Genomic DNA, 27,105 nt, shown 5'->3' on the forward strand with positions numbered 1-27,105 from the left:
TCTTGTGTTGTTAAGGACCAATCCTCTGGACTCCCCCTACTTCATGGGAGAATTAGAGTGGACCGACTTTATTGCATCCAGTCACACCGACCCATTTCTTCTCCAGCTGCTTATTTGTTTGAACGTGTCTCTATTGATCGTCAGCATGACCGTCTTTGCCGCCCTTATGCTCATACCGTTAACCATGTCAGCTTCACACCAACAACCTTCCCTACTCACCTCGAACCGCCAACAATAAACTATGTTGCTTGTCTTATGGGAAAATCATCGCATCCCACTCTCCCTCCTATAGGCGCCAGAAGTAATTCCCCTCTATTAAGGGTGGCAAATAGGTCAGGTCGGATCGGATCGGGTCGGGTCATAGTTGACCTGACCCGTGTAAGTGTGACCCGACCCGTATATCCGAACTGATCCGAACCGTATTCGAAACGGAACTGGATATAGTAATGAAAAATTGAAACCAGCCGGATAGAGATGCGGTTTTGGATCTGGTTCGAAAAAAATTATCCAAATACAGTTTCGGATCTGGATATTGGATCCAAATGTTGAATACGGTTCGGTTCAGATATTAGGATCTTTTGCGATAACGTATATAATTGGTTTTGGTAGATACTTATGAAGCACATTTTCCAAACCCGATCCAACCCGACCCGTTTCAAAAATACCCTAAAGGACAAATTTTTGTTTTAGACCTTTTTAGAATTTATTTTCAAAAATCGACCCTTTCAGATTTATTTAGAAATTTCGATCCAATTTCAGCCACTTTGTTGAAACTAGATTCGAATTTGCGAATAAAGTTAAAAAACTTCACGGAATTTAGAATTCCGTAAAGTTTAGTCCTTAATTAAACTTTACGGGATTCTAAATCTCGTGAAGTTTAACATGGTTGTCATAGTTGGCCAAGTGGTTAGCTCAAAGAAAGCTAAACTTCAATTAAAAACTTCAACCATTTAAGTGGTTTAATTTTCGAATCTCATCCTAACATATTTTTGTCCTTGAACATTTAAAAAAATTTGCAAGGCTAGGATTTGAACCTTGCGCTTCCCATCCAAGTCTTATAATGTACCGTTTGGCAAAGGGTTAAGGAAACTTAACTCCTTCTTAACAAGCCAAACAAAAAAAATTTATACAAGGGTTAAAGTGAGTTAACCCTCCATAATTTGCTAAACATAAAAAATATAGAATAGTTAAGCTAATCCCTCTATAGGGATTAAAATAAGTTAACCCCTCAAAATAAGAGGTTTACTAATACTCCTATTTAGAAGGATTAAGAGTTAACCCTTCTAATTATAAAGAAAATAGTCAAAATCATCGTAATTCCCAAAACACTAAAACTGATCACAAGGACTAATAATTTAGTCATTCAGATTATTGAATGAGCTAAGTACATTAATCATTCTTTTTAACCTCTCTTCCTTAACCCTTTGCCAAACAAGACCTAATGTTATTACCACTAAACCTATTGCTCATAAGTTCTTATTTTATGAAATTTGTTTAATATAAAATTCGCAGAATTTAAAATCCCATGAAGTTTAGTAGCAATTTACCGCCTGAGCAGAGTTTTTTAGTTAGCACTAATTAATTAAGGACATAACCTCATGGGATTTTAAATCACATGAAGTTTTTTAACTTTATTCGTAAATTTTAACCCAATTTCGAAATTTGCAAATAAATCTAAAAGGGATGGATTTTTGGAAATAAATTCCTAAAAGGGTCTAAAACAAAAATTTGTCCTACCCTAGATCTAAGCCCAGAGAGCGGAGTTTCACCGATCGATTTCTCAAAGCCAAAAATTTTCCTCCGCTCCTCCGCTCGCCTCTCCTCTCGTCGCTCGTCTGTTCGCCGCTCGTCGTTCCTCCTCTCGCCTCTCCTCCGTTCACATCTCCTGGCGCTCGGCGCTCGGCGATCCTCATCTCGCATCTCCCTCAAATCACAGTCGTCGAACCCTAACTAGCTAACAATCTCCGCCGCTTCACCTCCTCAGCCATCATCATTCGACGAGGATAACTCGATACCCTAATTTGATTGGTAAAAAAAATCCTAACTCACTATCCCTAAATTTTTAAAATTCTTATCTTCCTTTTTGTTTTATGCTTAGGGTTAAGATTTTTTTGATTAGGTTTTTTAATTTCATTCATGATATTGCAATGTTGAGTTATATTTTATTGCATAACATTGCAATCATATGTAATATTTGTCATATCCGATTCATATCCAGTCCGTATCCGTTTCCCAAATATCCGATTAATATCGGTGATCATATCCATATCCTATATCTAATATCCGAACCGTATCAGTTTCCGTTTATTGTGTATATGGTCATGACATTTTTTAACGATGAATATCCGTATCCGTGTTAAGTGCCATATCCGAACCCTATCCGAACTGAATGCACCCCTATCACCAACACGGGTGAAAGTCACATGCAACTATTATGAGCTTCTGAGCTAAAACAAAGCACTGGTGAAAACAGAAGAAGTGAGGTCATCTGAGCAGAATGGTAATGGAATTCGGCTTTACCCAAAAGCTCAAACTTCAGAAGTTTATGTCAAACTGAGTTACCATCCTTCGTTGCGTAATGATGGAAAACAAATGGAGCAATTGCATATTGCCTCCATTTTATATAAACTTGATACAACCACAAGTTGAGGTGAGAAGTTAGCTTGCAAGAAGGGTGTAGGTGTTCCATTAATTACTTTACAAGATCATTTTCATGGGAGCATGTATTTTTTATCCTAGGCAAGTTTATATCCATTTTAATTAACTCAGTTGCCAACCTTTAGCAAATCAAATTCTTTCAAGTTTTTTTAGTGAGCACACTGTTGTACTTCTGAATTTTCAATTTTCTTCATTTTAATTTGTTAATTCAGAGAACTTCATCATAGTTGCAACAGCTATTAGTTATAGTTTCAAACCTTGTCAGTATAAAACAAATGATGCTTTTAACCCAAATAATCCTCTGCAACCCTCTATACACTAGCGACAAAACCCTAGCCGTGACTGTCACCTTCCTCACCATGCTCAAGCTCGCGAGTGGTCTCTCTGATGGCTTATCTTCCTACGCTTCATATTTGATTGCATGAGCAAATTCTACGGACTTGCTTGAAACCATTGATTTAATTTCATTATCTATTAATTAAAATATAAGTAAACTCTATTATTGTTAATAAAAATAGGGATTGGGACTTCGAAGCTCCCAGTTTTCTCAACCTAATTTTTTATATGGGCTCTTCAAGCTTTTGCTCTACTTTTGAGTTGTTTCAGAGGCTTGAGGAGCGGAAGTATTTTCAGGAAGGAATAGTGCCACCTAGGCACCGCATCAGCAATTATGGAAGTAGAGGAACTAGATTTTAGGGGTATTTGTTTCACACTTTTTATGGAAAAGGAATAAGATTTGGATCTGACAAGGGCAAAACCGTAAATAAAGAATTCTTTATGAATCCTGATCCTGAGTTTTGTTCACAAAAAATTTATAGATTTTGAAATCTATAAAGTTGTAAAAGTGTGGTGTTTTTATGAAAGCTTAAATCATATTTTCTTCACGGACCCTAGATCTGGTTTTCCGTTGCTCCCGCTATTCATCTCCTGCCTCTTCCCAATCTTCTTCGCGCCTCTTCTCTCGTTGTTCTTCGATTTCTTTTTCCAAGACGAGGCTCAACGATAGTTGTCGGTGATCCCTTCTCGAACTTGTTATTCGATTGTTGGCTTTGATTTCTGTTGGTGGGTTCGGTGGGTTTGCTGGCTTCGGCTTCTCCCGCGAATCTTCTACCGCCTCTTCTCAATCCTCTTTGCGCCTCTTCTCGAATCGTTCTTCGATTCTTTTTCGAAGACGAGGCTCGGCGCTAGTTGTCGGTGATCCCTTCTCGAACTTGCTATTCGGTTGTTGGTTTTGATTTCTGTCGGTGGGTTCAGTGGGTTTGTTCCGTTCGGTGGGTTTGTTGGCTTTGGTGGGTTTGTTGCTTCGATTTCTGAATTATCCCCTTAAAATCTACCGATATGCGCTTCCTTAAAAAAATTTTATTTGCTTGGGTGGATGGAGTTTGTGATGCATTACATATTGGTTTGGCCTTGTTGCTGTCGGTCTATAAGGGTAGGTGGAGCTTGTGTAGCTCCTTTGGTTTGTTTTCTTACTGTCATTCAGGAGCTTGTGTAGCCCCTTTGCTTTGGCTATGTTGCTGTCGGTTTTGAATCTCATTCATGAGCTCGTAAAGCTCCTTTTTTTTCTATGTTGCTTTCGGTTTTGAATCTCATTCATGAGCTTGTATAGATCCTTTGCTTTGGCTATGTTGCTGTCGGTTTTGATGATCATAATACAGCTTGTGTTGCCTCGGTTTGTGTGGTTTTGTTGTTGTCAGGCGGAGCTTGTGTAGCTCCTTTGGTTTGGTTTTTTTGCTGTCAGGTAGAGCTTGTGTAGCCCCTTTTCTTTGGCTATATTGCTGTCGGTTTTGAATCTCATTCATGAGCTCGTAAAGCACCTTTGGTTTGGCTATTTTTCTTTCGGTTTTGAATCTCATTCATGAGCTTGTTTAGCTCATTTGCTTTGGCTATGTTGTGAGTTTTGATGGTCATAATACAGCTTGTGTTGCTGCGGTTTGTGCGGTTTTGTTGCTATCAGGTGGAGCTTGTGTAGCTCCTTTGGTTTGGTTTTTTTGCTATCAGGTGGAGCTTGTGTAGCTCATTTGCTTTGGTTTTCTTGATGTCAGGTGGAGCTTGTGTTGCTCCTTTGCTTGGCTATGTTGCTGTCGGTTTTGAAGCTCATTCATGAGCTTGTGTTGCCTCGGTCGGTGGGTTTTGTTGCTGTCATTCAGGAGCTTGTGTAGCTCCTTTGGTTTGACTATGTTGTTGTCGGTTTTGAATCTCATTCATGAGCTTGTGTAGCTCCTTTGGTTTGGCTATGTTGCTTTCGGTTTTGAATCTCATTCATGAGCTTGTGTAGCTCCTTTGGTTTGGTTATGTTGCTATCGGTTTTGAATCTCATTCATGAGCTTGTGTAGCTCCTTTGGTTTGGCTATGTTGCTTTCGGTTTTGAATCTCATTCATGAGCTTGTGTAGCTCCTTTGGTCTAGTTTTTTTCCTGTCGGTTGTGTTGCTGTCGGTTTTGTTGCTATCGGTTGATGAATTGCTGGAGCTTGTGATGCACCATAGGTGATATTTGGCAATGATGTTAGCGTTTACTGAGAATGCAATCTAACTTACAACGTTTATTATGTTCAGATGAGGCAATATGTGATGAGATTGCATCCTACATTGAATTGACAATGTCTAGGTGAGGCAATCCATCATTAGAATGCAATCTTATAGGTGGGGCATTCAATTTTGATAAAATGACCTATTCCTGAGTCGTACAATATCAACTAGAATTGGTACTTATAGTTTAATCAATTCCAATAAAAGTTTTCATTACAATATCAATAGTTTTTGCAAGTACAAGTACATGACATGCGGTTTATAATAATTAAAATAATACAAAATATCACTAGTAAAATTGCTGAAATTTTCCAAGCTAGTAGTTTTTCGACAAGTTTCAATTCTTTCTTCATCCTCTTTGATTTCAAAAAATACTTATCTCCGTACCTATTTTCTTTGACATATTAGTTCCCTTGGTTGCTTATTTCTCCACCTTTATGAGCCTATTCAAAAAAATTACATTCTTTATTTGGGTATTTTGCACACCCCCAATAACGCCGCCCCTTATTTTTACCATTCTAGCACACTTTCATGGGTGTTTGGAGATTGCAATCGCACCAAACTTCAAAAATTTTATTGTATTTTTTTGATATCATATTGATGGAGGGGAGACAACTTACAAACTATGAGAATTTAAAAAAGTGGTAAGAATAAGGGATACATTGGCACAATAAACCCTTAATCCAAATTTATAGTCTCCAAAACCTTGGAACTAGCCGTTGCTACAGTATTTTTTCGGTTTTGGATTTTGTTAAACAGGTAAGAATACCTAAGGTGTTCTTACCATTTATCCTAAAATTTTCTCATTCCAAGCCAAACTAAAGAATAGGAATTGGAGGGTTTCTATAAAGTTGGATTTTATTTTTTCATGTCATAAAAACAAACATAGAAAGGAAAAAAAAATGATTCCTTGAATCCATAAACTTGTCTTAAATTTTTTTTATGGAATAGGTAAGAATCCATAAAAAATCGGATTCCTAATTCAATTCTTGCCCACTATTGAACCAAACACTCCCTTTCTACATAAACAATCTTTTTGGCTCGGAAGTAGCAGAACTAGCATTTACTTCATTCACTTCAACTATTTCATGGATACTTCCCCGCAAACAAACATGCCCTTAGTGAAAGGGGTCTTCACTCCAAGTAGATATAATTTGGGGTCATACCAATCACTTTAAGTAGACATAATTAGAAATTAAAGGAAAAAAAGAGTGAATCACAGCTTGAATCACTCTTAAGCAGACATGATTTTGCATATTAATACATGGAGTGGATGCCAAGTGTTGACTTGTGAAAATAGTAGACCATCTAAATTACTTGTGCTTAAAGATAAAGCCACTAATAGCACAAGTGCAAAATTTTGCCCATTGCCCCTCTAAAAGGTCACGTTCTTTATCTTCATAGTACCTCATTCGCATCCAAGACTCCATGGATTATGACGATCTTTGCGAACTGTGCGACGATGAATTGGAGGATGTCAAATAGTCCAAAGGATACTCCAACGAATCCAAGGAAGAGGAATTCTCCCTTGCACCCGCATGATCTTCACAGAGCAATTCAAACCGTGCACTCACTTATATCATTTGCAGCATGGTAATGAGGGAGTTTCAATGCTCAGGATTTTTTTTCCTTTGCCTCCCAATCCGAAGTTCATTTTTCTTGCGTACTAGAATGACTAAGTCTAGTCGTGATCGTGGCAACACTCCATACACTAGCGACAAACTCCTAGACATGATCGTTGCCTTCTTCACCTTGCTCAAGTTCGCGAATGACCTCTTGAACAACTAAGCCTTAACCACGAATTAGTTCATCTAGCTAAATAACATCTGAAATTTGAGGATCTCAACGAAATATTGAAAGAAAATCCTTATCCAAACAAGATGGAGCTAGAGCTTATTTTCCAACAATTTTTCCTTTGCGTCCCAATCCGAAGCTCATTTTTGAGCATACTACTAGGATGCCCATCACTTCTCTGCTTAAGAAAAATGACTTGCAAAAAAAACATAAGCTTGATAAAATTAACTCTCATCACATACTACTGTGCATGCTTCTCTACTGGGCAATGAGAGGAGGCACTATATTAATAGAAAAATAGAGAAGAAGAGGGGTTTGGTAGCTGATAACTTTAATGTGTGGTATTAGTTGGTTCATCAACTCATCCACGGGTGAAAGTCATCAACCATTATGAGGCTCTGAACTACAGCACTGCTCTTTGTGAATTAGAACGGAAATGAGGTCATTTGAGCAGCATGTTTCTGGAGTTTTGCTTTATCCATAAGCTCAAGCTTTAGAAGTGTATATCAAACTGAGTTACCAACATCTGTTGCATATTTATAATGATGGAAAATAAATAGGAGCAATTATATATTGCCTCCATTTTACATAAAACTAATAAAACTCACAAGATGAGGTGAGAAATTAGTTTCCAAGAGCGGTGTAGATGTTGCTTTAATAAGTTTACAAGATCATTTTTATGGGAGCCTTATGTTTAGGTTAAACTTTACAAAGCCCCACTTAAAGTTTGAGCATTTCCCATATAACCCTCCTTATCTTTCTAAATGTCACAAACTCACCTAAGTTTTGCCAAATTAATGGTGTTACTTCTAACTTTCTTACTTACGTGGGAGTTTATGAAACCCCTTAAGTGTGGGATTGATGAGATAACCCCCTTAACTTTCAACATGTCACAAAATTCCCTTTATGTTTTGGAAGAGAACCCCACAAACTAATAGTATTAGCGGGCTTTCTGAAAATTATTTAAAGTTGAAGGGGTGTTTTTTGAGAACTACAAGGCTTAATTTCTGTGGCATTTTGAAGGTTAAGGGGAGTTTATCTAAGAAACACCCAAACTTAAAGTGTGGTTTTTGTGAAATTTACCCTATGACTTACCCTACACAATCTTCTGTCCATTTCTTTAGGCACTATACTCTCGGGCATTTGGCTACCACCAAGTTCTGTAAAATTTTGCAGGGCAAGCTTTGCTTGGTTTTTTGTGCTGCTGAATAGTAGAATTATTGCATTAATTTTTGTTGTATGCTTTCTTGATGTAAAAGTTTCTTATACTTGCACCATGATTTTATCTATAAGAATTATATAATTGAGTATTGACTTTGTAGAGCCTTGAGTATCATTTTAAGTTCCTAAAAACTATTGAATTATTTACAAATTTCCACTAGTTGAGACATTTTAGCAGTTGTCAAGTTAAGAATGTGACGAACTCGTGGTAGAGCCAGGAGATGTAATAATTGTCATTAACAATACACTATTAATTATATCATTAAACTTATTTCGAACAATTATAAGAAGAAATGGATAATCTGAAGGAGAAATTTTCAAAACAGCCCCGTTCCTTAATTTATTCCTAAAATTCGACTCATTTCACTTTTATTTAGTGAAATCGACCTAGTTTCTAACCACATCAGTATCATGGCCAAAAAGTGGGTTGTTCAAAAAAAAAAAAAATCTAATTAGTCGGGGTTGGTAACCCGACTAATTAGAAGCAGATCTAAGGGTTGCCAACCAAAATGGTTAGGTTGCCAACCCCGACTATTTGGGGGACTAATTTCAAGTCTCTGCCAAATAGTCGAGGTTGTCAACCCCTGCTATTTGGGAACCGGCCAATTGGAGCTTGAAATTGGCCAATTATGACCAATTTAGCACGAAAAAAATTGTTAGGGTTGTCAAACCCGACAATTTTGGTTGGATTTGGCAATCCTGCTAATTTTTTGCAAAGACTTGAATTGGGATATCGAGAACATACAACGTGGTTTTTTTTAGAAATCGACCCAGTTTCTGGCCATGAAGCTGACGTGGCAGAAACTGGGTCGATTTCGCTAATAGAAAAGCGATGAGGTCGATTTTTGTGATAAAATGTGGTAGTGAGTATATTGAAAATTTCTTCTAATTTTAACTATTAAATTTACAAAACAATTGCAGATGTACATAAGAGTAGAAAACTTATTTCAAATATCTACTTTTTAATGTAAAACTCTTTTGAAGTTGAAAGAACCTAATTTCACCAATCTACTGTTGAAGGGAAAACCATGAAACTTTGAAATTCATTTTCCTGTTCTACTTGAAATGCAAAATAAAATTACATGAAAAGAAGATGTATGTCTCTATAGGGTTTTTTCTATATTAGTCTCCCAGAGTAGTTAGATGATGGGGATATTATGTCGTCTTTTTCATCTTTTGGTACCATAACAACAGCTATACTCATGCATTCAAGGCCAAACCCTAAAAAGAAGGTCGTCCGCGTGAGCACAAATTAGAATTTTTTTAAGCAATGTCATACTTAAATCCACTGATTTTGAATCTTATTTTGGTGAATTTTCATGTTGATTCGGTTGATTTGATGATTTTGTAATCTTTCATTTTTGGTTAACAACTGTCCTATTGTGGTTAATAATTTAAATGATGAATATAACAAATGCACTAATTTCATAACACTTCAAACTATTTGGGGACTAATTTCAAATATGAAAGACTTGGGGGACTGATTTCAAATATAAAAGATTTGGAAAGATTTATAGGGAACTAATTTTAAATATGAAAGATTGGGGGCTAATTTGAAATATGATAAATTTAGGGGACCACTATGGAAAAAACAATACCATAAATTGTAAGCTATACTATAGATATGTTTCTAAAAAGCTTTTTTTAGGTGAGGGGGTAGAGGATATGACCATCTCTGGCACCCTAGCCTTGCCAATGTCATGAACCTTCTGTTATTCTTTGTTTTCTTTTGCTTTTTTTGTTTTTATCTCTTTATTTTCACTGTGCAAGGGTACAAGATGGAGTTAATTTTTTTAATATATGTTAGGTAATGTTTTTAATTTATGTGATCAAAATTTTCATAATTAATTCAAATTTTATATTAACTGGCTGATTACATGTTCAACATCTACTTTTAACTGACTTTTTACATTTGGGTACCTTGTGGTATGCTATAGGTACACACGGTGCCCTAATATTAGCTATCTACACGAGCAACCCTGATTTAATTACTGAATGTTATTGCAATGTGACCCAATATCTAAATGGTTACATAGTTCTTTTTGCCATTTTGAAAGAAGTACAATCAATAATTTCAGGGTTAGTCATGTTCTATGTTGACCCATTGACCACCCGTGTAATGACACCATACCACAATGTATTGGCTCTAACCCACAATCAACAATTCTAGATAACTAGTGACACCTTAAATTTAAATCCAAAATCTTAGTCTATTTCTGCAATTAAGGACTCCATGCATTTGTTGATATATAGACATCCAAATACCAGCGCAATTTCCTTTTGGAAAATGAAGAAATATTCGTGAACAAATTGGGACGATAAGGTTCCAACTTCTCTTAAATTAAATATGCTCCAAACTAAGCTATAATGTAAGTATAAACCATGGGTAATCATATATAAAGATAGATAAATCTTTTGTTTAGAGATTACTTGTCCTAGATCTATGGAAAGATTGTCACACATTTGTTCATCTTCGAACAACGGCCGAAGGACACAACATTAGAACGGTGAGAAACCCCTGCATGTCACCCCACACTATCGCGTATATCACAAACTTAAGAGGAAGAAGATGACAACTATCATATTTTCTATATTAATTTATCTTGCTTACTGCATATGTATTTATAGGGAATGAATACACTAAACCCTAATTTTAGTCCAACTAAGATTAGTGCGTGGGTCCCACAAAAATCTAACTTTAATAGAGTTGGATTAGTCCACTTATTTAGGCGGACCATGTACAGAATCAACATACTCTCACTCGCACAAATGAGTGGGTGGCTTTCATAGCTCCATGAGCTGATTCCCTGAGTCGTCGACTTCCCTAATCAATTTTTCTAGATTCTTCTTACTCGTCAAGTATATGTCTATACATTGTTAGTGCAGCGTGGAGTGTTGAGAACCTGGATGCGAGTCGCCTTGCAGCCAGATTCATTAGGATCAACACATGGATCTCTCTATGAACGAAAATACAATTCCTAAGAACAAAAACACAAATAAAAAGTGTTAAGTATGAAAATTTGATTTTTCAGTCTGAAAAATTAGCTGATTTTATTATTATTTTGATTATATTTATCTAATTAGGTTTGGATTTAAATTCTTGATTATCTTAATATTATTTCTAAAGACAAAAACCGATAAGTTAAGGGAAATGGAAAAAAAGACCGAAGTAAAATCCATTGCTTATCTTTCGCTCTCCTTCGACATCTCATCGGTCTCTTCTTCGAGCTATTCCTTTGACATCAATATCGAGTGATCTTCTTTTTCTTAACCGCTAATATCAGAGTTCTTTTTTCTCACATCTTTCCTTCAACATCAACCCTAAACATCATAAGTTATTCACTTTTTTATATGTTGAGACAATAGAATTTTTTTAGTCTGTTTAGATTTTATTTATGATATTTATATTACACATGCACACCATCCGATATGGTAATCTGATATTTTTTCATGTCCTCCGATATATTTCCGATTTTCACTATCCGACATGAATTTTAGCTATCCGACATAAACCCGACATCTGACATTTAAAACATTGGTTCGGCCTACAGTGGGCAAGAGCTACCCCTTACAAGTTGATCCCATGTCCCAAAACCTCATGCGAGGTTTTAAATATCGGCTGATAATTCAATATTATCCCCGAGTTATCAGTTTTGGAAGCTTTCCGATAGAATAAGTTGGTATTTAAATCAATTATCATTTTTTGAGGTTTATCGGCGATAATGCGGTGATAAATGTGATTATCAGCCGATATTAGTGGCTCTAAAAATCAGAATTATCCGGCCACACTATTGGGTTGTGATTTTAGGTAATGGGCAGTTTTTGAGTGAACTTGAAACCCAACCCGACCCATTCTTTACAATAAAACTTAAACCCGATTTTGTAGCCCTAATCATTCGTTCTCTCTCCCCTCATTTGTACGGTTGTACCCACTGTCTTAATCTTCGTTCCTCTTTGGACTCAGTCGACCTTAGCACTCGCCTACGCCCACTTCGACACTCGCCTTCGCTCCTATTCGGACTCCACTGACCTCAACGCTATCGACTTCGACCATTCGACACTGCTCTCTCATCGACGTTAATTTTATCAACTTGACAATTTCGACTGATGCTGAGCTCTTTCCATCAACGTCATCATCAACTGATCGACTCGACAACGTCGACCGACACTGAGCTCTCCATCGATGTCGAGCTCTCTCTATCGATGCTGAGCTCTCTTTATCGACGCCATCATCAACTGTGACTTCGACAGTTCGACTTGGACTCCCCATCGATGCCACGCCCTCAACACAACTTCTGAAGTTCTAGCAACTGGTGATATTCACTATTCAGTTGATTTTTTCTCTGGTTATTTAGTGAAGGTTGAGAGAATGATAGAGGGGAATATGGTTAGATTACAATTTGGGGTATTATATTATATATGTACATCATACGATATATCACTACGATAAATAGTACTTATCCCCGATATATTGCCTATTTCTGCTATCCGATAAGGATTTTGGCCGTCCGATAAATCCCCGATAACCGATATTTAAATCCTTAGTTATCGGAAACATATCGGATGATCAAAATTTATATCGAATCCCGGTTACTGGGGATATATCGAGGTTAAGTAGTAAAAATTAGAATGACATCGAATAGTGAGCATATAGAGTATAATGTCCTAAAATGTAATCTAAGCGCTTTTAATAAAATATCGAGAGAGGGTCTTCGAGTGTGATTGTTTGCAAAGGTCTTCGAGTAAGAAATTTGCGAGCTACTTGGGGTAGAGAACAATGGAGGGGGAGAGAGAGTCACATGATGATTGGATGTGGAATAGAATCGAATGACACTGTTTGTGTTTAGTGGATGCGGGTCTGTTATAGAAAAAACATGGTTCATCTCCATATCCAAATCAGCTCACTTAGAATCTAAATTGTAGATAATCATGCGATTTTTAACCCACGATAAATTGGCTGCTTTATTAGATATACACCGATATACGGAAAAATTGGCCAAAAACGATATGCAATGATTTTTTGAAAAAATTGTATTGGCCAAGGGCCAAAGCCTATATATTAACGATAAATTGATAAGGTCGGCCTATTTTTAAAACACCGCTCTCATTTATCACGCTATAGAAAAATATTGACTGATTCAAGTCCTACATATTGGTATTATATTGCTCTTTGATTAGTAAAATGTTACCATACACGTTGGAATTTTAAAAATAACATTATATACCATCTTAATATTCTACCTGACTTAGCACAAAAGGCAGGTGGGTCATTAAGAATCACTTCCAAAAAGCACTAACACTATTTCTCCTTTGCAGAAGTTTGCCTAGTAGGACCGATTTCTTGATTGACCGAGGGAAAAAGTCCTGTCAAGCTGAATCGGGAGAATTGGTTTCTTGATTGACAGAGGTACAGTCATAAAGCTTCTGTTGACCTCTCTTATGCATTAACGTACATGTCACTACTAATAAAACTTGAACTTTTGACATCTGAAGATACTGGCTAATACTGGCTAATCGAAGAGGTAGCTGAAGAGACAATGTTGCTATGGTCACCTATCACTGGTATGGAACATCATTCCCTTGGTTGATGCATTTGTTGGTCAAGATAAACTGTTCTTAGACTGGTAGAGAATAGTTTTTTGCATGTCATATCAGATCTTAAGATACACGTTTCATATTGTGAACTGGGAGATGTTTCCTGAAATTGTATTACTTTTTCTTTTGTAGTTCCTGATTTTCTTGTTACGATTCAAGTTGCAAGGATACGGGTAGGATTGCTTGTATGAGACGTGACAAAATTGTAAAATGGAGGGTACAGGGAAATGGCTGAAATGTATTGCCTGAAATCATAGTTTTGAACTAGATAGGCAAGGACCCTTTGAAATTGTTGGTTTGAATTAAGTATGTGCTGAGACGGACCCTATCCTTGTCGAACAAATTTCACATAGTGGCAGTGAAGCATAAGATATACATCTAAGAAGTGTATGACGAGTGTTTTAAATTAAAACATGTATTATATAACTTAGTAGAATTCTGATAAATATATTAATATTTTTATGGATTCTTCAAGAAGTGTCAAATGTCAATGTCTGGCACGTGAGGGATTCGCTGGGCAGGGGTACGACTTCATGATAGAAGTACCTATGCAACATAGGTTACAATATTAAGATGTTTGAACTGTATAGAATAAATTAAAATCTAATCAGTTTGAAGTTATCGCCTTTCATGGTTTACCTTTGTAAAGTCAGATTTTGCAGTATTCGGAACTTCCTACTGATAAGAGATGGTTCCTGTGCCTTGTGCAGGTTTTTGGCTTGTGGAAAGGTCAGGAAAATAACTCATCCTCTTCTAGGAAATAATAGGTCCAATTATTCTAGATTACATGATCATGGAAAACATTCTGTCGCTGGATTCCCATCCACATGCCAGACATCATCTCAGCAAAAGTTTTCTCAGGAAGGAAATGCCTTATTTACAATTAAAACCATGGCACAGCTTTCTTCAGCCCACAGTTCAATTGCATATCAACCCCAGCTTGCTTGGAGAAGACTTTCTTTGATATCCTCATGCAGAGGATATGCCGCTTCAGTTTTCAGGAGTGTCAAATTCTCTGCTTTAGCAAGTGAATCAAGATCTTCCAGATTACATGAGTATGGAAGGCATTCTGATTTTCGTCTCAGGTGCAGAGCATTTTTACATTCTAAAGCTTTTTGGGGAGGGAAGACAACGTATGGAGCTAAGGAAAATCTGTACAAGAGTTTTTCTTTTAAGCAGTTCTCTTGTTCTTCAGTCAATTGTTCAGCAGCATATAGAGCCCAATTTGCTTGGAAAAGCTTTTCTAAAATACGCTCATATAGAGGTCAGGTCTCTCCTACAGTGAACAAGATTACATATGCCATGAGCTTGGCTTTCACTAGATTTCATATGGTTCCGAGTGTTCTAGCATTTTTTGGAGGAGCATGTTCCAAGGTTGCTTGGGCAGATGGAGATTACTTTTCAACAGGGAACAATTTGTACACACAAGCACAAGATGGCCATATTTATGTCACTTATTTGATATTTTCAGTGTTGGAGTTCTTCATTTTGTTGTTAAGAGCAGTTTATTTGGCATTTTTATTCTCGCCGATCATAGTAATGGCTCCATTCGCAGACACTTTAGGGATTGAGTACAGGAAGACATGGCTTCGACTTGTTCATCGTACTCTAGAAAAAGCTGGGCCTGCATTTATCAAATGGGGTCAGTGGGCAGCTACACGGCCAGACCTGTTCCCTGGAGATCTTTGTACTGAGTTAACAAAGCTCCATTCTAAGGCCCCTGCTCACAGCTTTGCTTACACTAAAAAGACAGTTGAGAAAGCATTTGGTCGTAAAATTTCTGATATTTTTGAGGACTTTGAGGAGGAACCTTTGGCATCTGGAAGTGTTGCACAAGTTCATCGAGCTTCTCTTCGATTTCGATATCCGGGTCAACGGACAAAACATATGGTTGTTGCTGTAAAAGTTAGACATCCAGGTGTTGGTGAATCAATTAAGGGGGATTTTACAATCATCAATACGGTTGCCAAAATCTCAAAGTTTATCCCAACATTAAAGTGGCTGCGCTTAGATGAAAGTGTACAACAATTTGCTGTTTTCATGATGTCTCAGGTTGATCTTGCAAGGGAAGCTGCCCACCTGAGTCGTTTTATTTACAATTTCCGCAGCTGGAGGGACGTTTCTTTTCCTAAGCCTCTTTATCCACTTGTTCATCCTACTGTTCTAGTGGAGACATATGAACATGGAGAAAGCGTTTCTCACTATGTTGATGAGCTTGGAGGAAATGATCGACTTAAAAGTGCTCTTGCTCATATTGGTACTCATGCACTCCTGAAGATGCTCCTGGTATGATTTTGTTTATTTTTGCATGTAATTATTTTTTATTGTCAACTGTAATTTAAAGTATATCTGCAGAAGTAAGCAGAATATTATTATTCGACGTTGAGTTTCCAATTAGCAGTTTAGTCTGGCTTTGTTGTGAAAATCAAGTTTGCAATATTGAACAAAAACTTGAACTGTTGGTTTTAACAGAAGTTTACCAATAAACTCATGAAACTTTTACTATATTCCTAGTATTTCATCATTTTCAGTTCCTGTCTCGTACCTTTCAATGCATCTGTTGATATGTACTCTTCAACATGATACTTCTGTAGTTTGCAAGTATGTATCACAGAATGAAATGATTTTTCACTTGGTTTACTGTTTTCTTTCTGTTTGTATTAGATTTAGAATAAACTAGTTTCTCTGTCACTTATGATTTGTAGATGCATTTCTTTTCCTTCAGGTCGACAATTTTATCCACGCAGATATGCATCCTGGCAACATTCTTGTCCGAGCCCCACGATCCAAACATCCAAATAAAAGGCTTTTCAAGTCAAGACCACATGTTGTATTCCTTGATGTAGGCATGACAGCAGAGCTTTCAAGTAGTGATCGTGTGAATTTGCTAGAGTTCTTTAAGGCTGTTGCTCTTCGAGATGGCCGTACTGCTGCTAACTGCACATTGAGGTTATCTAAGCAACAGAACTGCCCAAATCCAAAGGCTTTTATTGAGGTACTGTTGTGCTTTTAAGTTACATAGTTGTATGAAGTACTGTTTTTGTGTGAAATTACAATCTAGTGGTATGAATTGCCCATTTTTACTTTTGCTGGCATCCATGTTAGTCTTCCTTGTTGCTGTCTTGCACTAGCCTCATGTCTATAGGAAATCGATGCTTGTGCCTTATATTTGCTATAAATCTTTGCCAACAATCTAAAAGCCAGCCTCTTAAAATTCACTTATCATTTATGCAATAGTGGAGTTCTGTAAGGGATGTGGTGAGCTGAGGCTGCTTATAAATGGAGATGAGAATCAATGGGCTCTCGCTTAGGACTGTTGTTGTTATGTTTAAAGGATGAATTAAGTACAATTAGAGTTTAAGGCTTTTTTAAAAAGTACATGAGACATTTAGCTATGATACAGATACAAAAAAATAACTATACAACTGTTAAATTCTGTATTCGGAATTACGGATGCATCGCAGGTTGATTTAGCACAGTACAGTACAAAAATCAACTAAAACATACCAGTCAGATTTCGTAGTAGTAAAATTTTGATGTGAGATAAATCATTATTTGCATGAAAAATCATGTGTTTTAGATACTCTGGAAAAGTAAATCTGATATGAATCAACAAAGTACCTATTCAATTATTTTATATGGATGTGTCTATTCCATGGAGCACCTCCTTCATGGTCAATTGTATAGTATACCATCTTATTGAAATACAATAGAAGGAAACTTATTTACTAACAAAAACTAGAGAAGACGAGCAAGATTGACCTGTGTGATGCTACGACATTAGTTGAATAAAGTCATAAAAAATAATAATTTGAGAATTTGGTTTACATACATCGTACACGTAACCACTTATAAAAAATAGCAAATTATACTAAATACTCAATAACTTACAACATATACCAATTGTTGAAATACAAAATGATTTTAAAATTAATTTAATTAACTATTATAGGTCTAAGAGTGATTTTGGAAGTGGGTGGGTTTAAAGTAGGGATGTCAAATGGGTGGTTTTAGTTGGGTCTTGGTTGGATCATAAATGGGTGGTTTTAGTTGGGTCTTGGTTGGATCATAAATGGGTGGACATATTTATGACCACTTGACCATTTATGACCCATTTAGCATTTGCTAAATGGGTCACTTCTCATCCACACATTTACTAAATGGGTGGTTCATGGGTGACCCAATAACCCATTTAGTTATGATGCTTTTATATATATGTAAGTTTCAGAGATCTATTTGCAAAAATTTAGGGGTTTTCTGTAAATTTTCAGGGGGTTTTTTGCAAATTTTCAGGGGTTTTTTTGCAAATTTTCAGGGGGTTTCTGTAAACTTGTAGGGCTTTCTGCAGACTTTTAAGGGGTTTTCTGCAGACATTTTGGGAGTTTTCTGTAAACTTTTCAGGGGCTTAAAACTGAGAAACAAATACTAGAAATAAATGAAGAATTTTGCCTATTTTTACAAGTTTCTTATCCACAACAACAGCAAACAGATATTATGACGTGCGTTAACATGTAGATATATGCACATATAAGTTTCCCAGGACATTTCGAACGGAAACCTCACTCTCTTGCATCTCTCGTAAGTCACATACATATATCAAACACGCTTGCTGGAGCATCCACTGTTGCCGTTCCATATAAGTACAAACACATAAAAAATTTATATTATAAAAATATACACAAAACTTGTAAAAGACGACGGTGACAACTTCCCCTGTTACGTGTTTAGGATTGTTAGTTAAAGAAAATGTACATTTCCCTAAACTAAGCCAGTATATTCCCATATATCTTCTGCTGTCTACTCCTATTATGTAACACTGCTCACATCAACTTTAAATCTTAGGAGCAAAAAATAAATCATGACACAAGAATCATCCAAACCGTTTCTAACTCTTCGATGAAAAATGAGCAAAAAGATGGGTAGCCTTCTCGAGATAAAGCTAATATTTTGTTTTGCAAGATCCATTGCTCATCAATGTAATGTGTAGTAAGAGAATCTGATGTTGAAGAGGTCCACAAGTCTGTAGTTAGACTGATTCTGCTAGGGACTAGATTCAAAGTTTGTTTAAGAATTTTTTTTCTTTCTTGTACAACTTAAGCAAATCAGCTTTAGTGTTGTTTCTCGAGATATGCTTGACTTCAGGATTTAAAAATGTATGTAATTCGCGTATCCCTCAATGTTCCACAAAACAGAATGAATAACCATGCAATGCAATGACCTTAGCCAACATATCTCTGTAATTATCTTGATCTAATGGCGTAATTTTTCACGATGAATCAGCCTCATCTATATCCCGTTTTGGACAAGAATGAATATGCCTCAACATATTTATTGTACCATGACCAACTAACATAAACTTGGTCATATTTTTTGCACTGAACTTTAGCTTTCCCATCACTATCAACAAGCAACTCAGTAAAATACTCCCAAACTTTTGATTTTGCTCTTCTTTTACGTTTAGATATAGTTTCATTATCAGATTCACTACCATCATCGCATGCAGTTATTCATTCAAAGACATGATTGAATGATTCTGCTGATGATAACTAGGGACAAAAAATTGCAGGTAAGAAATCTACATGCTAAAAATAGCGACGAGAAAATAATAATAGTAATAACAATTGGTGAATTTTTAAAAATAAATCCCCAAATGTTTCCAAAAATAAGTGCAGGAATCGGTTGGGTCTGAATAAATTAAAAAGGAAAAGTTACACAATCACAGCACAACAGTAACCAAGCTTCTAATACTCGGTGAATTAAAACCACAGATCAAACAAATCCCAAATTTGGGATTCTCTGTGACAGAAACAGATTGCATATGGCTCAACATGATAAACTGGTAAGAAAAAAAGATCAAAACTTAAAAAAATCACAACAAAAAATCCCAAGGTCCTTTGGAAAACAAAATTGTGTTCAGGGCCCTTCTATGAAGTTAGGAGATCATATGACCAGTGCCTGGTGTCGACTTTGGAGCTGGTGCTTTCGCTAATAAGAAATTTCTAATTGTTCTGCTGTAATATTATAATTCAATTGATACTGTATAATGAGTGCGCTGATTTAGAACTGGTTGTATGTTTCCGTCTCCTTCCTCTTATGATCCTTCTTCACAAAGCCCCCCCTCTAATGGGATTTTTTTGTATCGCCTTGATTTTTTCTTTTTTTACAGGTCATTGTATGGACAAAGAAAGACCCGAGTCAAGTATATCACAGATCAAACAATTGTGATTCCATCTCAAAGAAACTATCAATTACACCATAATTTCATAAAACAACACAACCCTTAATTTTCCAATTCATCCCGAACCCTAATCAACCAAAAACTAACCCTAAACTTAACAATCGATCAATCAATCACCGTCATTGTTCCTTATCGAACATTAAATCGCATTTAGAAACAATTAGATCAAAAACCAGAATCAAAACTTACGTACTTCGCCTCTTGATTGGCTCTGAATTCGTTTTCCAAAGTTGTCGATTGTCTTCGTCGTCGACTTAGTCAAAGGCTTCGTCGCCGATCACCGCTGTCGAATTTCGTGAAAGGGATCGGGATTAAGGGTTTGAAGAGGGAGAGCGGCGGATGAGAAAATTTTCGATTTGGATTGAGAAGAGAACTCAGATCTGAAACTTATTTGTTACCTGAGTAAGTTTGGGTGGGTTATGGGTGGGTCAAGACCCGCCCATCTAATACCCATTTAACCTCTATAGAAATAGTTACCCACCCATTTAGGCCCATTTAGATAAATGGGTTGGTTTGGATGTATCTCATATTGGATGGATCTGGGTGGGTTATTAGGTTTGGATGAGTGGGTTATTGGGTTTGGACCAGAATTGTCATCCCTAGTTTAAAGTAAATGGAGGTAAACTTTGGTTTATAGACAAATAACTCTTTTTTTGAAGTTGATGATTTAAATAAAATTAAGTGTTGGTTAAAATTTGAGTTTATAGAGAAAAGATTCACCTATAGTTTGCGATGATCCAACACTAGTGTGAAAAAAGCCAGTAAATTAATAGTTTAAACATTTTGTTTAAAAATACACCGCATGTGTAATCAATTGGAATAAAAATATAGCTATTTTCCACTATGTAGGAACTTACATCGTATACTAAGCTATTGTAATACAAATGAATTTAAAATCAATTTTTGGGAGCGTCGTAGTATAGCAACTTACATTGGATACTAATTTGTTGAAATACACATGGATTTAAAATTAATTTTGTGGTGTGTAAAGTGTACGATTGATTTTGGAAGCCGGGGTGTGTTTAAAAATAAATAGAGGTAAAGCTTTGGGTTCATAGGCAAAAACCCTTTTAAGAAGTGGACGAGTTTAAAAATAAGTAGGGACAAAAGTTTGGTTATAGACAAAAGACTCTGTATGTGTAGAATCAATAATAATTTAGGAAAAATTTTGGGTTATATTGGCAAGAACCCTAGTAAAACTTGAAAGTGGTGAATTCAAAAATCATAAGGGTGAGGCTTTGGGTTTATAGAGAAAAACATAACGTATGGAATTTGTTGGGTTTAAAACTTAATGGGGTTAAATATTTGTGTTTAAAAAAATCTAAATAAAACTTTTGATTTATAGGTGAAACACTGTATGGAAGTGGGAGGGCTAAGAAATAAATTAGGATTAAAATTTGGGTTTGCAGGTAAAATACCTCTAGTTAATCTTTAAAAGTTGATGGGCTTATAATTAATAGAGATAAAACTTTGGGTTTATAGGTAAAAAACTAAACTATGGTAGTGGGAGGGGTTAAAATTCAATGACGGCTAAAATTAAAAAACAAAAATTACAAAACTTTGGTGCAAATAAGGATCGAACTAGGTATAACTGGATTTCATCTTAGTGATATTCCGTTAGGACAAACTGTCATTTAGTTAAGGCCTGTCATAATTTTATATATATAAATAAAGGAAATGGGATGAACAGTGCTTACTCTAGCCAAGAACTTAGCTAGGCACTTCTCATCCCAACTAACTATAGCGTGTGTGTATATATATATAAATGAGTGATAGGATCAGAGGAAAGTGTTGGTTAAAGCTTCTTGAAGGCCAAATACTTGTAACACTCACCAGAAACAGAAGCAACTTTGACTTAATGAAGCTTTTCTCTATTTTGTTTAGCTGTTGGCTTCACGAAACACTTCTTTGCTGTCTAGATCAATTGAAGCCATCTCAGTTCAACAACTATTGCTTTTAGGAATCCTCGCTCCTTAGTTCTGTAGGATACAACTAACTATATTGGATTTCCATATAGACGATTATGATTAAGTTACTTCTCTAGCCTTTAATTTTTCATTTCGTTCTGTAACCATTTTTATCTGTGTAACAGGAGAATATTTCTTCCAGTTCTGTATTTGAACCATATATGAGTTTCAGATTAAAAGCTTGATAAAACACATAGAAGCATTTGGTTACCCTGACACATCGTTCGTGGTGATGTACATGTTTTGGACTCGTGTCGGAGAAGGATTCATCGAGGACACAACATGGACACGTGGTTCAAAGCAAAACACAATTTCCGCATTACTTATTACCCTAAACTTAAGGTTTTAAATATCAGGTTGAGGAAAATATGGTATGTCCAAAATTAATATTGAATTGCAGACATTGGAAAATATCGAGGATATATTATAAATATTACATTGTCATATCGAATGACGTGCATATACAATATAATGTCCTAAAATGTAATCTAAACATACTTAATGAAACTAAACATACTAAAATGTAAATAATATATGTTTAAGATCACTAAGCAATTGTGGAAACTTGGGGAAAAGAACTTACTAGAACTTGCTAGAAAACTTCATAGGGCTAAAATTTTTCATAAAAATATTTAAAATTTTTGGAAGAGTTATATTGTTTAGTGATATATATTAAAGGACATATTGGCCTACGTATCGGTGATATATTTGCCATGTCGGGGATATATCGCCCAAAATTTGTCAAAAGCGGTAATTGTTGAGACCATATCCTTTTGCAGCAAGCCTTGTACCCATTTCGAGTCAAGAGATAGATAAATGATATAATGGTCAGATAGATAGGCTTTATCAGGGATAATTAGAACAATGCCTAAACTTATTTCTATGTTATATTCAGCTTAGAACCAATAAGTTTTTGAACCTGAAAACTGAAACCATTACTTAAGGGTTTGAAAAACACCCCAAGGTTATCGATAGCGGATAGCGACACGTAGCGGTGAGGCATCGCTAAGGTTATTTCGGGCTATTGCGGCAAAATAACGGTAAAAAACACAGTCAAATAGCGGTCTAATTTAGATATGTATAAATACTAAAAAAGAAAAATTAAAAAAAACCTAAGAAATCTAAAAGTACATATTGGATGATTTAAAGAGATCCTAAATATGAAATAGATATGTAACCATCACGTAATATCGAAGATGACTGGAGGAGTCAAAAAGTCATCGTCTTCAAGAAGAAGAGCGTAGCGGTGACAGGACTGCCCTAAGAGGAGCTCACGGTGAAGGAGGTGAGAGGAAGTATCAATATAGGTGCCAGAGGTTATGAGAGGTGGTGAGAGTATGCTGAAAATCACAGGAGACGGTAGAATGCAATGGTCAAGAGTTGAGTTTAATTTTAAAAAAGTAAACCTTAAACCGTTTTTAAATAGCAGTCAAAAAGTAAATTTCGAATGCAATCGCTCACTATTTACTGTTATGACACATTATCGACTGTTTTTGCAAACAGACATATTCCGCAATATGTCACCGTTATTGCGCGATAACGTAACGGGCGATAGCGTCGCGGGAAGGGACCGCTAACGCTATTAGCGTCGCTATTGCGGGGCTATTTACCGCTATTTATAACAGTGAAACACCCTCACATCCCATGCAATGAAAACTAAACTATTGCTATTAAGCCTTAGTTCTTAGCTAGATCTAACTTGATTCTTTAATTGTTATAGATAGAAAACGTTACATACAAATATTATGAGCATTTTGATTCAATATTTGATGTAATGTAAATATTACATACATTCACATAATTGTGTGTACGTGTGTCCCCATATCTTGCCCTTTACAAAATTTCCATTGTCCATGTTCGCATCTACACCATATTCGTGCGACCTAGAGCTGAACTTCCATAGCAACTCTCTTCAGCTTTCCTTTATAATTATGCTTATTTCAAAATACTTGGGAGCTCAACAATCAAATATCTTTTGATTTTAGGTAATGATTAAGTGAATAAAAGCATAACCTTTAGAACTTCTAAATTTGCAAATTTAACCCCTAAATCTAGATATTTTATAATTTACCCCCCAATTCTCCCTCATTTGATGGAAATAATCACCATCAAACACTGTTAAGGGATATACCATGGATATTCTCTTTTTAAAGCTTAATATCTATAATTATGTAATGACACAAATACCGTTGAGTTGGATACTTGTTAATTAACCTCGTTTAAACGTTTCCCTACCTTTTTTTTATTTAAACTTATCTCCTTTCTCATCCCAGTGTCCAAACCCACGATCCCAAAACTTCCCTTTTGGATTCTTTAATTTCTTGTTCGATATTCCGACTGTTATATTCTCCTCATCTTCATGTTAGGTTCTTGTAGTATAACCTTCTGAGGTTCTAATTTTACTCAAATTTATGTTGGTCATCCAGCGACAGGAAATACTGAAATAGTTGGAGCTCGAGGCTCAGGAGACAAAGTGCAAGGCCTAACATCAAATCTCAGAAGGTTAGTAGAGAGCAAATGGGGAGTCCTTAGGGTAAATTTGGCAACTCCCCTTTATCTCATTGTGGCCTAAACCAGTTTAGTTCATGATCGGAGGAGGTGGAACAGTCCTGGCCTGGGTTAAGACCAATAATAGGCCTACCAAAACCAATTTAAGTCTGATCTAGTTTTCTTGCCAAACTAGGAATGGTGTAGGATATTTTTATTTCACTAAATCGGTTCCAGAGAAGTTGAAAACAAGCCTTTAGCCCTTTCTTGATATGATTCTGAAGAGATGCCATTGGGTTTGGTTGGATTGAGGGGACTTGAAGCTCTAGTAAAGACCCAAATGTGGCCAAGTTAGTATCTTTTTTGTTGAGAATATCAACTAGGTCAAATCCTATTGGGGAGTATTCTGATTCTTATCAGTTTTTAGAGAAGTTTTTGGTTGAGTGTGAAAGTTAAGTACATTCAGATTTCAAAATCAGGGAAGCCCTGGAGAGATACCCAGAGTTCCTGGGATCATACTCCAATAGTGATAAGAAAATTGTCAACAAGAATAATGGTTTCTCAAATTTCTTTCTCATTTAGATACAATTACCAAATTTCTAAGAGCTTTTTCAATGAACCATCAAAATCCAGATGAACCTCAAGCTAAATCACACACTGAAGTTGATCATCTTAAGAATTCAGAAACAAGAGAAACCAATGAAAATGAAAATACTTTTCATAGGGCTTATAAAGTTTGCTATCTTTTCCTGTTTGTTTCAAGTGATGCGCAAGGGCCTGACAAGACACATTATTAATTGGAGATATGTAGAAATCAATGTTGAAAATAACAGTAACATATAACCTAGGTTACTCGGACACGGTGTTTTGGATGCCGTGTCCGTGTCCAACACGTGTCGGACAAGGATTCATAGCGGACACATCGTGAACACGTGGTCCAAAGCAAAACTAAATTTTCCTATAACTTAAACCCAAAGCTAGTTTCTTTTGTAATATTGGGTTCAACACCAATCGGTTTTGGAACTTGAAAACTGAAAGCCATTACTTAAATATTTAAAAATACCCATCATATTATCTCATCCAATCAAAACTAAACTTTTATCGATTAACCTTATTCTTAGTTTGATTTAACTTGATTCTTAATTATTATAGATAATAGAAAGATACAAATGTTATTGGTATTTTAATTCAATATTTTATCTAATGTAAATTGCACACACTAGGTTGAATGTACGTGCATTGCACGTGGATAAATATCATTATTTTTTCTTTGTAGTTTGTTTCCTTGTTATAACTTGATTGTGAAATGTTTCTATTATTTCTATGTGAAAAAGTATCAAAATTACATGGACAACTCACATTAAGCATAATTTACTATAAATTGTACATGAAGGTCAAATCCTTTGCAATAAAATAGTACATGAAGGTCAAATTCTTTTATGAAATTTGCGCAAATAATTTGATTCTCATAGCAATCGTATGTGGTTATCTTATAATTTGCGGAAATTCACGTTACAATATCCTAACTTTTATACCCTACATAATTTAGTAATCTAATAATTTACCCCTATAATGTGTTGCCTATGAGGCTGATAGACTCTTAAGGAAAGATCGTATACTAATATACGTAGATCTTACTTATGAGAAATTTTCAGGATAATATATTTATATTCTCTCTTTATGTTTTGGATTGTCGAAGTTAGCAAGCTATATATGAAATGACTAATTGATATAGTTCATGCTAGTTGACTTGTTATTTGTTGAGACATAAAATTGCTTTATAGTTAACCTTGACTATTTTATGTAATTGGAGATATGCTCAAGTCTTATTTTTTTTGTTTTTTAATTAGTATAGGATTCCTCTTTAGTAAGTGCCCTTCTCCATCCCATTCGATTAATGTTGCACTTCAAAGTTTTTTTAGCTTAGCTACCTCAGTTACACCTTCTATTAGAACCCAACTCTATTTCTTAGTACCTGGAGGCTAGTGACATTCTGATGAGATGTAGTTATTCTAATTCAAGCCTATCAAAATAATTGTAAGCGGTGAAGATCCTAGATCTTTTCAAATGATATATGTTGGACATCTCATAATCAAAACTTAAGAAAAACTTAAACAATACTTATTTACTAATTTTGCTCACAAATTATTTTTTAATTAACGTATCTACTAAGCATCTGAAAGACTTGCAATTGGTGAAGAACCTAAATATTTTCAAACAATACATATTGCACATCTCATAATCAAAACATAATAAAAACTAAAATGTGTGGCTAAAGCTAATTTATACATCTTTTCATGTGTCTACAAAGTATAATATTGGAAAGATAGAATGTTTAAAGTAGAATGCATTAAATAAGAATTTACTTGTAAATTCAAAGTTCGTATTTGAGCATTTTTACTCACATAATTCTTTATAATTAACATGTCTATTGAACATTTCAAAAGCCCAAATATCCAAGTTTTCACTCACCAAACTACCCTTTTCCAACCATTAAAAAAACCATTTCCCTCTGAGTTGGTTGCTTCTAGTAAAATACTGTATCTGTCCTATTTGATATAGTAAATTATTAGGCAAACGATATATCTCATGTTTGGTGCAGATAACTATGTGAAC

General features: G+C 35.7%; 1 protein-coding gene across 2 annotated transcripts in view; it reads left to right on the forward strand.

Moving 5' to 3' along the window:
* The window catches only part of LOC109840176 (uncharacterized aarF domain-containing protein kinase 2-like), a 44,107-nt gene continuing 18,744 nt past the window's right edge, over positions 1,743-27,105 (forward strand). The window contains exons 1-5 of one of the 2 annotated variants that reach the window (XM_020408718.1): positions 1,743-2,028; positions 13,519-13,609; positions 13,696-13,764; positions 14,508-16,083; positions 16,523-16,792. In XM_020408718.1, the coding sequence (XP_020264307.1) occupies positions 13,748-13,764; positions 14,508-16,083; positions 16,523-16,792 (1,863 nt within the window). In that variant the 5' untranslated portion in view covers positions 1,743-2,028; positions 13,519-13,609; positions 13,696-13,747. The remainder of the gene's footprint in view (positions 2,029-13,518; positions 13,610-13,695; positions 13,765-14,507; positions 16,084-16,522; positions 16,793-27,105) is intronic. The other variant, XM_020408719.1, reaches the window with a different exon arrangement.

This window comes from Asparagus officinalis, chromosome 5, assembly GCF_001876935.1.
Source record: "Asparagus officinalis chromosome 5, Aspof.V1, whole genome shotgun sequence".
NCBI classification, from domain to species: domain Eukaryota; kingdom Viridiplantae; phylum Streptophyta; class Magnoliopsida; order Asparagales; family Asparagaceae; genus Asparagus; species Asparagus officinalis.